The 14008-nt window shown below is 43.5% G+C and overlaps 1 protein-coding gene across 4 annotated transcripts; it reads right to left on the bottom strand.

The window, feature by feature from the left end:
* Window positions 1-171: 171 nt before the first annotated feature.
* Window positions 172-11511, bottom strand: scinlb (scinderin like b). 4 transcript variants are annotated; one of them, XM_084008620.1, is made up of 17 exons: window positions 11416-11511; window positions 9362-9549; window positions 8172-8326; window positions 6378-6539; window positions 6046-6195; window positions 5528-5617; window positions 5300-5432; window positions 5065-5153; window positions 4684-4899; window positions 4459-4589; window positions 4284-4374; window positions 2770-2940; window positions 2519-2693; window positions 1792-1907; window positions 1554-1631; window positions 1345-1405; window positions 172-900 (listed from the first exon to the last, which is right to left on the bottom strand). In XM_084008620.1, the coding sequence occupies exons 2-17, from the start codon at window positions 9540-9542 to the stop codon at window positions 734-736; spliced, it is 2166 nt and encodes a 721-aa protein (XP_083864746.1). In that variant the 5' UTR covers window positions 9543-9549; window positions 11416-11511; the 3' UTR covers window positions 172-733. The 4 variants fall into 4 exon arrangements, with proteins under 4 accessions (XP_083864746.1, XP_083864744.1, XP_083864745.1 ...); XM_084008618.1 differs by having other exon boundaries at window positions 1554-1661; window positions 1717-1907; XM_084008619.1 differs by having other exon boundaries at window positions 5519-5617.
* Between the last annotated feature and the right edge of the window lie 2497 nt (window positions 11512-14008).

Genomic DNA, 14008 nt, shown 5'->3' on the forward strand with positions numbered 1-14008 from the left:
TTTCCACTGGTTTTGTATTAAGCATAAGCTGCAAATCACACAATGCTCAATATTTTAATTCATAATATCAGGATATAGAAATGTCCAGATTGTTGGCGCAGAATGTGGACATTCATCAGATGAGGATCAATCTGATTCCTTTAGTCATTGACAGTGTTCAAACAGAAAATGCAGATTTGAAATACTGGGAGTTTTATTTAAAAGCCATCCATGTGAGCATTTCAGGGTCAAGTAATAAAGACAAAAAAAAGCAGCATGCAATTTCTACTACATGTACAACATTTCAGTACCAACAATAAAACACAACACATGTAGACACCGCGTAATAATGGAGTAAACGGTTTCTGTTTCGACATTCTAGTTCACGGTGAAAAACACTACAAGCAGAAAGGAAAGCATGATGGTGTCGAGATATCTCCAGCTTTCTAAAATGGCTCCCTTCCCTTTTTTCCCCACCATTTCCTGTTCATGTTTGGGGCTTAGGTAAAAATGTGCTCCTGGATCAATAAGCCACTTCAATTAAATATAATGGTTGCTACAGGAAGTCATCTGACTACCAATGGGATGGATTTCTCTTTATGAAGTCCGAAGTGCTGCACAGTGACCAAGGCGTAGAGGCAGCCATTCAACCTGATAACAGTGATAACATTGCTTTTGGCACTTAGGGATTGGAGTTTAACACAATGGCAATAGGAGGCGCTAGCTAAGGAGTCAGAGTGGTAGAAAAGGGCCTTCACTTTTGGAAGCGGGCACGGATTCTGTCCAATGGATCGGTCTCCCACATCTTGGGATCCCAGGCCTGGAACCAGCCAGTGAAAGTCGGAGGCTCTGCTCCCTGCATGATGGTAGTGATGGGCATTCCTTTGCGACCAGACGGGTCTGAGTCCACGTAGTCTTTTGCTGCATAACAAGATTAGATAGACAGAGGGAGGGATAGAATGACAGAATACAGGAAATTAGCCCACGAGGCTTTCTGACCTTTTACAGTTTGTTTAATATAAAACTATTGATCAATGCAGCTTTAAGATGTTGTAGCTGAATGTCATAACAGGCATACATATGATCATACATCAGGCCTTAAAGGCTTATCATTATTCTTTTCAGGATTGTTCCCATTAAATTATTGTTATGCATTTGCGTCTATTCTCTAGGTTTGACAGAATCCACCATAGCACCTTGAATAGTTACACTTAAACTAGACGGATGATTTGAAAACGGCATGCGCTTTTTTCTAAACACATTTTGAAAATACTTCAATTACACTGAACAGCTCATAGTGCTTTCTGGCCGCAAGCATCTGAAGAAAGACGATGATTTGTTCCTTTAGCATTCATGCAAACAAACCTATTTTGGGAGCACCAGTCCTTTCCTCTTCATTAGCCTCTTTGCCGACCCAAAGGAAGATCTACAGAAGAGAAACACCCTCAGCCACTCAAATAGTCTCCAGCTGTTCAGAGTTTTATGTAGTCTGCCTTTAAATTCCATCAGGATCTTTTCAAACATTAAACATGTTTCTGCAAGCTCTAATGATGATGGCAGGGAGCTCATCTTACCTGGTCCCAGGTATCCAGGACCATGACGTCATCGGTGGCCAGATCTGACTGAGTGAAGTCTCCTGGTACTTCTTCAACCTGGCAGATGGAGCAGATGAAAAACTCAGACTGACTGTGTGTAGATTTGTGAGGGTTAACTATTTTTACATGACACTTTATTAACATATCTGTGGTGATAGATCTGTAGCATATAGGCCTTAACAAAAATAGACATTTGTACTCTTATCATTTCACTCACAATAAGTCTTCCAGTTTTGTTGGAGCAGCCAAACAGACGTGGGGGATTGACCATCCTTTGAAGACTCTTGGAGGTCTGATAATCCTTCTTGCCGCCAAGAGCAGCCCAGAAATCAGCTGGGAGAGAAGAAAATACAACATCCATCAGCTTGAAGTAGTTTGTCCCACATTTGGTGCTTTTGTTGGGTTTTTTTTTTTTTTTTTGCACAGGAAGTGAATGACATTCTCCACCAAAGAACGATGCAACTGTCAGTGACAAAATGCTTCATCTTTTCAAGTGAAAAGAAAACAGACCAGCAATGCAGCTGTTACAGGCCAATCAGCCATCAGGCCAGATCAGCGTGGAACATACAGCATGTAGCAATTAGACATGACTCAGTCAGGGCTTTCATTTCTAGCTTTTAAAGTCATTTCATTAGGATAATCAGTCACATTTTTAAAGTAAAGTTGAGCTGCTTTTATCCACGAAGTTAAGTCAAAATTTGAGCACTGACGTGGATAAAGTATACATCATTAAACCTTTTGGCTTTTAACTACTGCCCAGCCATTAGGCTAATGGATGTAATGATTACACTGAGTGATGATGCATCCTCTCTCCACAATTGCCAAAATATTCCTGAAATGATCATCCTAGGGCAGATAAATAAAACAAAAGGCAGACTAACCTATGAGTATAAAGTAACAACCTTTTATTACATACAGTATTGTGATCCTCAGAGGACACCCACCTGGCTCACTGCCCTCCGACACATTGCTGGGGCTGCCGCCCAGAAAGCCAACCACGTGCTTGGCAGCCTCCATCTCCTCGTCGCTGGCTCCCAGGCCCCGCCACACAAACAAGGCTTTCGGGGACTTCAGTACGAACACATCGTTTGTGTTGAGACCGGAAGCAGAGACCTCGACCTGAGGGAACACGTGTAGACGGGTGAGATGTGGAACCCGAGGAACAGGAGCCCATGTGCTGGCTCGAGGTTCTCACCTCCACAGCCCGGGTACCACCAGAAGAGCTCTTCCGGATGTGGAAGAGGCGAGTGGTGCCGGTTTGCGATTGTCCGCCTTTGCGTGATGTTCCTCCGCTGTGGATGATCATGGGTTTGCCCTGGAACAGGCTCATCAGATGTGGAGGCTCCTGGCCCTGAGTCACTCTCACCTACAAACAAAGTCATTAAAAAAATCACCATGAAGGCTGGTGGCTGTCACGACTAGTCTGGTTTATCAGACAACGAACAGAAAATGGAATAATAGAATAAAAATCAACAGTCTGTAACTAACAGGAAGATGATTTAAAGGGCCATGCCAATATGTTTTTACAAAATAATGCTCATCATTATTGAATGCATTTTATACTGTATATTTTTTATATTTTTTTAAGTTTCTTATTAGTTTCCATCCATTTCTCTGAGATCTGAGAATCAATTAGCAGATTCTTGAAATTCCCATCAGTGCAACTTTTTGTCAATGTAACCTCTCAATGCAAGCCAATGCAGCTAAAATAAAGAATGATTTAAAAGTCAAAACAACAAAAAGTGAACAGTACATACATAGAGAAATACAGAAATCAATAGATGCAAACCAGAGGAAAAAGTACAATATATTTCTCAAACACAGCAGCATGGATCACAACTGCTACCTGTGGTTTAAACTATGCTTTTTATTTTAAGGAAATAATGTATAAAATAAGACAACAATGTGTGAAAATGTTCAACGTCATCATAATCAGTGAGGAAATGCCTTTTAAAAATCACTGACAGAGTTTTACTTTTACTTTTGATGCTGACATAGAGAATATCAGTAATCAAATCTTTCTGATCCAGTTTCACATTTCAGTGGTCGCCGTGGTGTTACTTGTTATGACATTGAAAAGTTGTAAATCCTGTTAATATTATGTGGTATACAAGGAAGTGCATTAGTTTGAGTATAGTGTGGTATCAGAATATGAATATTACAGTCACACTGCCCTCTGCTGGTTGTGCAAGGTTAGTTGTTTTTAATGGCAGAGTGAAGATATTAGTGAGATTTTGGTTTTGGTCAGCTGTACTTAATCCTCTGTAAAAAATGTGGCTTAATAGATTTGAGAAGCTGAACCCTGATTAGCACCAAGAGTTTGTGTTGTTTTGTTGAGGTAGCCAGACACTATGTTCTTTTGTTAAATTCATCTATGTACTAACTATGTACTCATTCTGTATAAAGTTTAATGAGCTAGTTAATAATAAGGTACATTTATATGTTTTTGGCTGTAACTTCATACTCACCTTTCATTAGTCATATTCAGAGAACTCCAGCAGCTATACCTTTGTCTATTCACGTCGACTTCTAAAAATAACCCGTAACATAATTGCACTAAAATGCATTATTTTAATTAGTCCTCTAATACTCTTGACTTACAGCTGAGTCTAGTGGGTTTTTTGCCAGATACTGGGGATTGCTATGTGACTCTGAACTTGTTTGGACACGAATGTTAAGGTGAGCGGTGCGTCAGCGTGAAGCTCTCACCTGAACTGGGGATCCTCCCATCGAGTTATCCAGCTTCACTGTGAGGAACGCCGACGCCCCCAGTTCATCCTGTGTGCACTTCAGCCCCTGCCTGACACAGCAACACACACAGTCTGAATCAGGTCATTGATGTGTGTGTGTGTGTGTGTGTGTGTGTGTCTTTCTTTTTACCCACCAGGTGTAAATGATGTGTTTCTCGCTGCCTCCCAGTCTGTAGCTGTAGAGGATGAGGTAACAGTCTCCACCATAGAAGTGACCGTAGGAGGAGGGATCCACGGGTACCTTTTCACCCTCAACTCGCCAAATCTGAATGCCACACCCAAAACAAACAGTTTTCCTCAACCTCATCACACTGTTTTATGTGGCTCTTTTTTTGTTTAAACGTTCAACGCACTCATACCTGGACCTTGCCCTTGCCATCGTCCACCATGCCGTGCTGGGCTGCCATGGCCCTGTTGGTGTACAGGGTGGAGGCATCAAAGGGCACCTGCTCCACTTTGGCTATGCGGCCGATGGTGTAGGCCTTACTGGGGCCCGTGGTCTCGTCTTTGTCCTTCCAGTCGCTGAAGAACTGCTTGAACAGAGTGGTCTCAGCCCCTGCAGGAAGTACCTGGATCTGTAATGGAAAAGGGGTCATTTGTTTTTATTACCTGCATCTTTGGCATGGAATTATACGTGTGAATGTTTTATGGAATAATATCACAACAGAGGGACGAATTATGTGAAAACAAGGTGCTACTTTTCTGCCAGTTTGAGTGAATTATGCCCATGTCAGCTGTACCTGTGTCTTCGCGGAGTATCCCTTGTCTTTGATGAATTGCTGGCCTGCTGACATGGCAGCTTTACGCTCTGCCATGTTGGCCTTGGGACCTGGGTGGAGTCAGATAAGACACGACACAATGAGAAGGCAAAACTAAGAGAGAGAATCCACGTAATAAACTGAAGAGGCATATTTAGAATTTATGCAGGACAGCAAGGAAAGCTAATGTCGTGTTATTGAGTGTGTAATGCTGCACCTTTCCAAACAAAGATGTTCTTGTCTACCCCGTTGTCCAGGATGAAGCACTCCTCTGGAGACAACATGGCCTGCTGGAAAGGACTGGACGGAGCCACGACTGATACCTTCATCCCACCAGAGGCATCAGAGATCTAGGAAGCAGAGGGGCAGCATCACTTAGCAGCTCTGTTCTCAGAGTGGACCGTTTTTTTTAAATGAACTATACGCCGTCACTTACGTCACTCACCATGTAGAGGGCACCCTTCTTTCTGTTGGAGGTATCCACCTTCTCGTCATCCACAGTACTCGGTGCGATGTCTGGTTTGGGCCCCAGAGCCTACACAACCAGAGGGATGAATTATTATTCTCCTCTTTTTCTCATAAGTATCACCCCAAGTTGCAAGTGTGTTTTTATACGCAGGTAAATACACAGCTAGTGATTGTTTTAGGTTCTATGGCTTTTCTGCAGATCTGGATTGATTTCAAATCTGCTAACCACCCTCTCCTCTCTCTCACATTAGGCCTCTCTGGAGCTTCCCCTTCTCTCTGGTTGTAAAGGAAGCGTTTACAACGCCGCCCTGGCAAAGAGTTGGCACACCACAAGCAGAATCACAAAGGACAGCATTGTGTGCACTCGTTCCCACGCTGACTAATCACCAACAACACTTACAGCTTCTGCTCATCAACTCTGTGGTGAAAACTTGACTGCGTGGCTGAGACTCACCAGGAGAATAATGTGAGTGTGTGTATGAAATTGTGTGTCACCTCGATGACTGCCGTCGGCTCTTCCCCCTCGTCCACCATGTGCAGATTGGCTCGGCCGTTTCTCTCGTTATCTCTGATGTCGATGCTGACTCCGGACGCCTTCAGCCTCTCGTACCGGTTACACTCACTGCCACACCACTGGTAGATGTGCTGCGTGACAGGGAACAATGGAATATTGATATTAAAGTTATGATCCTTTTTAGACTTCCGTCCTGGTTCAAACAGCAAGTCTGGTTCAATGCTGCTATCTGTCCGCCCATCTAGTTACACAAACACACACACACACACACACACACACACACACACGCTAAAACAGTTCAAACTGAGCTCACCTCGCCCAGGTCAATGATGAAGCAGTCTCCCTTGTTGAAGCTGGCCCAGGACAGCTCCACCTCTGTGGCTCTGATGGCCCTCCGGCCCTTGATGTGCAGCAGGCGCTTCACATTCATGTCGTTGGTCACCACATGCTGAAAACCTGAGGCCACACCCCCTCTCTAGGACAAAAATGATAATAATAATTAAAATGCAAGGTTATATAAAGAGAAGATTTTTTCCTGAAACCTTATCTTCATTTGAAATGGGGTACATGTATGTCACATCACGTATGTGAAATATAACAGTCACAAATGCACTTCTGAGACGTCTGAGGCAGGATGTGAGGAGACACATGATTTCATGAGACACGGAGCTCCACAATGAGGGGGGGTGGGTTTAACGCAACACAGTAAAAACATCAAAAGACAAAAGGCTGTAAATGAGGCTGCCAAACAATGAGATTAACGTGTGCTATAAATCACAGCCCACAATGCCAATAAAACCTTGTCACATGGGAAATATGAAACTAACATGATGCCGGCTTCTGGAAAGCCGGATCATGTCTGTTCTGTGCAACAGTGGTGTACCTGGCATGCAGGATTGTCTCCTAACGTTCCCTCCTTAGTGAAGCCATTAAACAAAAGAGGTATTTACAAGCCATGCACATTATTCACTGCAAATGAGCAACAGACATTTCTGCTGGAGAAAAAGCTTGATGTTTGATGCGCTTTTTGAAAGGAAACTTGAGATCGGTCCCCGTCAGTTCATGAGAGCAAACACAAAGAGGGATGTCCTTGTTAACAGCGTCTGTTGAGGGTTTGGAGTCAGCATCGTGAGGAGTGGGTTCCTCAAAATGGAAACCGCATTCATCTTTCTCAAGAGAGAGAGGCAGTAAAAATGAATTCAGGCTCTGTTTATTCTGATGGCCGGATTGTTTCCTAATAGTAGAGTTACCAAATGCATGAGGAAATAATGAGGTTTAGTTCAGAACAAGTTGTGTCTTGCACATATGCAGAGCAGAGTTTCCACCCTAAGACTTTGGTAAAAGCGGTAAACAAGACTTTGGGGCTAATTATATCCAACTAGAGCCAGAAGGAGGTATGGGTGGTTTTCATGGCAATGAGAAACAGATGGCTGGTTAAAAAAAGTGGCCTCTCTCAAAATGTCCTCTTTTGAACTGGTTGCCTCGGTTGCAGTCAGTCTGTCGGGCAGACACACCCTGGCAATGTATTCAGGAAAAAGGGGAATGTTGTGTTTTCTCTGAACTTCAGACTCATCAGCTTCACTGTTTGGCAAAGTTCAAGGGATGCTGACAATCATTAAACCCTCTAGATATATTAACGTCAGAGTCTGTGAGAAAAATAATGAACCTCATTGCTCACTGTCCATTTATAGTTAAATGAACTGCAAAACACAATAGAAACATTGCTTTAAAGCTGACTTATTTGTAGCCATTAAAGGTGCAATATACGGGATTCAGTGCATTAATATTGCAGCATGCTACTGCAAAAGATAAAGTGGACTAATGCTGACCTGAACAGAGAATGAAGTCACTCTCCCTCTGTGTGTGTTGTAATACGAGCCTCACCTTGATTTGTTGACACAGCCGAGCATGTTTTTAGTGCATGTGAGCGCGCTCCACAGAATCTCTCTCCAGTTCCTCCTCAGGTAAATACTGCTAGCTCATATTAAGAGCCGCAAAAGAAATACTCAAAATCTTCTATACAGCACCCCAATAGTTTTTTTTGTCATTTTAAGAGGCCTAAAGACTTAAATCTGTACAGTCTTTCAAAAGAAACAGTGAAGGTCACCTGATACTTGATTCCTGACTTGAAGTACCCCAGGAAGGTGTTGGATTCGCTGTTCTGCAACTCCCGGTACTGCACCGGCGCGCCACCCAGGAAGTCATCCAGCTGCATGGCAAAGATGGCGGCCGCTCCGCTCTCATCCTGCGAACACTCGTCCCCTGCAAGAAAGAGACATTTGTAGTTAAACGGTTCTTTTCACACTCTATTTGCATCACACGGATGCTCAATGCTCGAGTTTCTCACGAACACATTCCGTTATTTTACATCAGGAGAGCAAACAGCACCACTTAAGTTCCTGCAGTGATTTTACGGGACCTCTGAGTCTGAGTCCTCCAGGAGTGGAGGCTTTGACTCGCATCAACCATATCTTATTTGTATTCTGCTATTACCCTCAGATGATACCCGACACGGGATAGAATGATTCCATGATTCTGCATGACTAACAGCGATTCCAGACAGATCCTCTCACAATGGTTGCAATGGCAACAGAAAACTAATAAGTACTGTTTGTGTGCTGGCAGTGGATGAGAATTGGCAGGAAACACCACAAACATGCAAGGACTGGTCTCTTGTGGCCTATGGGGGTATTCCAGAAGTGAATTATGCAGCGCTTTTATTTCATTCTCTCTGCTGTTGTTATGTCACAGAAAAGTCGAAAAGCATGAGAAGGCCCTGACTTCAATTTAGTTTTTTCGAGTTGATCACACTGTACTGGCCCGAAGTGAACCTACAACGAGAGGAGACGACACAGACGGGGAGCTGTGTGGTTGGGGAGGAATTTCACAATCTAGCACTAGACTTTTAGAGAAGACATTTTCAGCAACTCATGCAGCAGAGGATATTTCAGTGCTGAGATCAGATGTCTAATCGGATCTTTAGTCACTTCAAAACCACAGCCATGGTGCAACCACATGAGAACATTTCAATTGTATGTGCATGCACCCTATATGCATCAGCTGTCGGGACAGTTCCTTTTTTTAAATTTTTAACATTTTCAACACTGACTTCAACAAGGAAATAGTTATAATGCTGTGCTTTTAACCCACTACAAGATTCAATAATGTATTGCCATTTAAACAAGGAGCTTGAGCATTGGTGAGCTCACATAGCACAACATTTCTATTCTCAAAAAATGCAATGCAAGACGGTTGTGAAAACAGTCTGACAAAAGCGAGGAGTGCATGTCGTCGTACCCAGCCACATGTGTATGTTGTATGAGGGAGCTGCAGTGGTGAAGAGCAGGAGGTAGGCGTCCCCGGTGAAGAAGCTGCCATGCAGGGACTTAGGAACCTGCTTCAGGTCCAAGTTCTCGATACGCCACACCTGCAGGCCCGGCTGCTTTCCTGCACCCACAAACTCCTTATGGGAAACCATGATGGCTCTGAGAGAAAGATGGGTGTGTCGGAGGAGGAAGGGATGGAGATGGGGAAAGACAGGAAGTGATTTTAATATGTTTGACTTGCAAAACTTTGCTGCAAATGGAATCTTGTTAAACAGAGAAAGACAGAGAGATGCGGTAAACAATGAAAACCACCAAAATGTGAAGTTATTTTTAAGTAGCATCACGTGTTTCCTGAACTATATGTTTCTCTTGAGCTGTGGAGAACAGCTGAGAGTGACTCACGTACGGTGGTTATACATACCATATTTGGGCGTTCAGCGTAGACTAAACCAGACAAACTAGTTCTTAAACATGTACTCATTTATTGCTGCTGCTGCTGTCCCATCAGGGAAATTGTTCACATGCATTAGTCGTGTTTGACGTTTGAATCTGACAGGTAAACACTCTTTTCTCCTCTAGTTTTCACATAATATGGAGAATGAAATGCTCCTTTGCTGGTTTGGAAAATTCTCCTTCTCCAGCAAATTAGTATAAATTGTCACAAAAGTGTCAGAGAGAGAAGCCATTCATGAGATCTTCACTTCTGCAAATAAAGCTTGTAAAAAAACCCTAAAACTGTCTGAACTGAAGTATCTTTTAAATCACTGAAACCAGATTGAAGAGAACTGAAGTGGCCTATTTTCTTTACTTCCGTACATTGTGTTCGTATCACGGAGGGAAACGTAATGTTATTGTGTTACTTCTGCACGAAGTCATTAGGTCAGCCGACTGTGGTGCATTTAAAGCTCTCCAGCGTGACTGAATCTGGTCAAAGAAGTTTGATTTAAAAGACACAGACTTCAGAGCGTGTTGAGAATGAGAGATTGTGCAGATTTATGTTTTCCCAGATTACACAAGCGCCAGATTAAAAGTGGCTGTGGCAGAAGGATTACTGCTGCAGAAAGGCTGACGTCCACTGATGACACAACGCTCCACTTCCTCACGTCTGCAAGATACAGGTCCTGCACGCCATACTTATATATCCTACACCTGCTCGTTGTTCCTGTATTATTGTCAGATATTACACGTTTATGCCAAGCAGAGATAATCCAAAGGGTCACACATCAGCATCCCCACCACCACCTCAGGTCTCAGTGCAGAGAGGAAACACCCAGTGGACTTCCTGTAGGATGCTGGTCGCTAAATGCTGCATCATGGCTTTACATCCATGCATGTTTGCTGTTAATACTGCTGCTCTGTGGGGATGGATGTCTGCTGGGAAGAGCAGCTCTAATGAGTGACTTCATCTAATCTGCTGCCTCTGCTGCTCAGACTGCTTACTGGCTGTTTCTCCTATTTATGCAATATGAGAAGTGCATCTTTAAAGCATGACAATAGAGCAGAACTCGCTTTATATTAAGTAACATATTTACCATTTGCAGAATTACAGAATTGTCCTTTTATTTAGGTATTTATGAATATTTTTATGAGTATTACATAACATCCAAACCGCTACTTCCTGCACTTCTATTTCATGTTTTTCTGCGCTCCTTGTCACTGAAGCGATAACAATAATAGAGCATTTCACCCTAAAAAAACAAACAAGGCAATAGCCTGTGTTTCCATGATAAACGGAAAAAGTGTTGGTTCTGTTTTGGGAGCGCTTTCGCCGGCTGCTGTGACTCAGGAGGAAGAAATGAACGGAGACTTTCCACATCTGGAAAATCACTTTCAAACGGAGCGATTGTGGACTGAACCGCCCACATAAAGAGGCAAAAACAACACAATTAAAAACATCATGCGTTAAAGAACGCGAGCTAAGAAATCCCTGCACGATTCAACACGTTTGTCCGTTAAATCAAAGTCCAGAAAGTTAGAAGTTAGTAAAAAAGCCGCGTTCAAGTGGACTGGGAGAAGTGAACTCACAGTTTGCAAGCTGAATCACACGGGAGAGAAGAGCAGAACCGCTGGTGGAGGCTGGAGATGTGGGCTGAGCGTGTAGCGTCCTTATGGTTTAATGTGTAGGAGAGGAGGAGGAGGAGGAGGAGGAGGAGGAGGGAGTGCTCAGTCTGTTCATGGGTCTGTCTGACAGGGGAGGGTGGGGGGGGATCACTGATTGGTCGAGAGGAGCAGCACCAGTAAGATGCTCGTGTGCGCTTAAGATATGCGTTTTAACGTAGTTGTGGTCTTTCAGAAGCACGTTTTGTTTTTTTAAGTCTTCCTGTCTGGTGTTGTGTTTTAGTGGCTCTGCAATCTTTTATATTTTGTATTTCCTGCACAGATAAGGAGGGACAAAGTCCATGAAGTCATATTTCTTCAAGAAACAGCAGTTGGATCATCAGGGTGTCTGTTTGTCTTCGGCTCCAAAGAAGAACAGGAGAAGAAAGGGGGGATGATCCTCCCTTCATGGCAGAGCCAACTGAATTTATATGGGGAAAGGGGCAGGAAGCAGTGGCGCTATAGCAACGAGAAAACCAGTTTAGTCAAGATGAATGTTTTCATTTTAAAGGAAGGTGTTTAAATCCTCCAGACATGAGACAAACATAAATAGCACTAAGAGAGGATGCTAAATATTGACTTTGACGAGCGCTGCTGTCTCATTACAAACTGACAAACACATATTTACTCCAGCTCAGCCCTTTGTAGGCCGACCAGTCCAATCCCTGTTCATCCATGAAGGCATGCTCACACCGGCCACACCCAGCCCCCCCCCCCCTGCAGACGGTGTGTTTATTTGGACTCGCCTCGGAGGTGATGACAAACATGGCTGTTGATATTACACACACAATGGTGACAACACAGCCTGTAGAGTCAAAACCCATCATGTCCAACCATCATGTCCAACCATCATGTCCAACCATCATGTCCAACCGAATGGAGCCGGTTTTGTTCGCAGATGATTGACAACATTGACACAGAATTCGGCCTGTTGGAAATAAATAGCTCTCCCTCTCTGTTTAAGTGTGGTAATAATTACTTTATTCAGACCTACATCATGTTACAGTAAAGGACAAACGTTAAGTGCTGCTGCTGATTCTAAAGCTTTTGTACATTTTGCAGTTGTAAAAGGAAGTGGGTTTGGATGATAAACAGATCATCATGACAGTTTTGCAGAACAACTGTTGAAAAAAAAAAAACACAAAGATATTATTGGCCGGTATAGTGTCAGTTGTCCATGATGCAGAACCAGACCAGGTCCCACGGTTTGTATCACATGTCACAACCAAAAACATTCCCTCGTTTGTCTGTCAATGTTTCGGTTAGTGTTTGATGAAGGAGCTGAATGGATGAGTAAAAAGAGGAAACATCCCGTCTATCTTTCTGGTTGCTCTCCCTCGGGCTCGCAGCTCATTGTTGAGTCTTCAAACAGACTTATTTTCGGCAGCTTCATTTCCTCCATCCTGCGTTACTAGAAAAACCCTTGCTTTTCTCTCACGTTAGTATGGATGCTAAACCATCACACTGAACCGATGGGGTTTTCTGTGTGCAGTTAGACAACACTGGTGCCAGACTGCGGCCGGGCGAGGCTTATCACCAAACAGGATGTGACATAGTTGACGTGTACGGCAGGACGAATGGCTGTCTGCCGAAGCCCCATTGTGCACACACTGACAGCTGACTGATGCAAATCCTTAGTGACAATACAACCAACCCAAAATGGATTAGACTCTTGGAGTCAGAGGCTTACACTGGGAGAAGTGATGGCAGGTCACTGACGCAGAAATGCCCTCCCACACACACACACACACACACACACACAAACACACACATTTCCAGTGATATATATCTGGATACCAAGTAAATCTCTAATGACCAGACGTAAGTGAATAGTTCGACCACTTAGGAAACACACTTAGCCTATACTGACTTTCATCCCAACCACAGAAAAGATCAATAACACTCTATATCCAAGTAGCTGGGGACATAAGCCAATTAGCTTATAGCTTAGCATTAAGACTGGACTTAAGAGGAAACGGCTAGCAAAGTGATATCGCTCTTCTGATTTCCCAAAATGTTGAAGTATTTCTTTGCATGACTAGAAGAAAATCGGTCCGTCATGACTCTAATGTCGGGTTGTCATAAAAACGGTAACTAGGACACCCACTCCCACTCTCTTCTGTATTAAGGTTTAATGAGGGAAAGGTCAAAACCAGCGAGCTGCACCTTGATGATTGCGGCTGCGTCAGGAGACGATGACCTTTCATCAATGTCAGACCACAAATAGTAGTTTTCCATTCTGCTGAGTCAAACTGTACAGCGCCTCCCGGTGACTACGGAGCCTCTGGTCCATCAATTCTATGAAACCTCCACTGAAAGAAAGTCAGACCAATTTGTGCTGCTGGTCTCCTACGGCGTTCCATGTCAACATTATCACCGGTGCAGCTGGGTGAGTGGGCAGTCAGATAAGGACTGGTGAAAGAACGCAGATAAGCTGTATTGTTCACCTGTCTGACCCTCAGGATAAAGACACAAAATACATCACATTTTGTAGGAATTATGGCGGTATATGGAGCACGAT

This window comes from Eutrigla gurnardus (assembly GCF_963514095.1).
Source record: "Eutrigla gurnardus genome assembly, chromosome: 4".
Classification (NCBI taxonomy): Eukaryota; Metazoa; Chordata; class Actinopteri; order Perciformes; family Triglidae; genus Eutrigla; species Eutrigla gurnardus.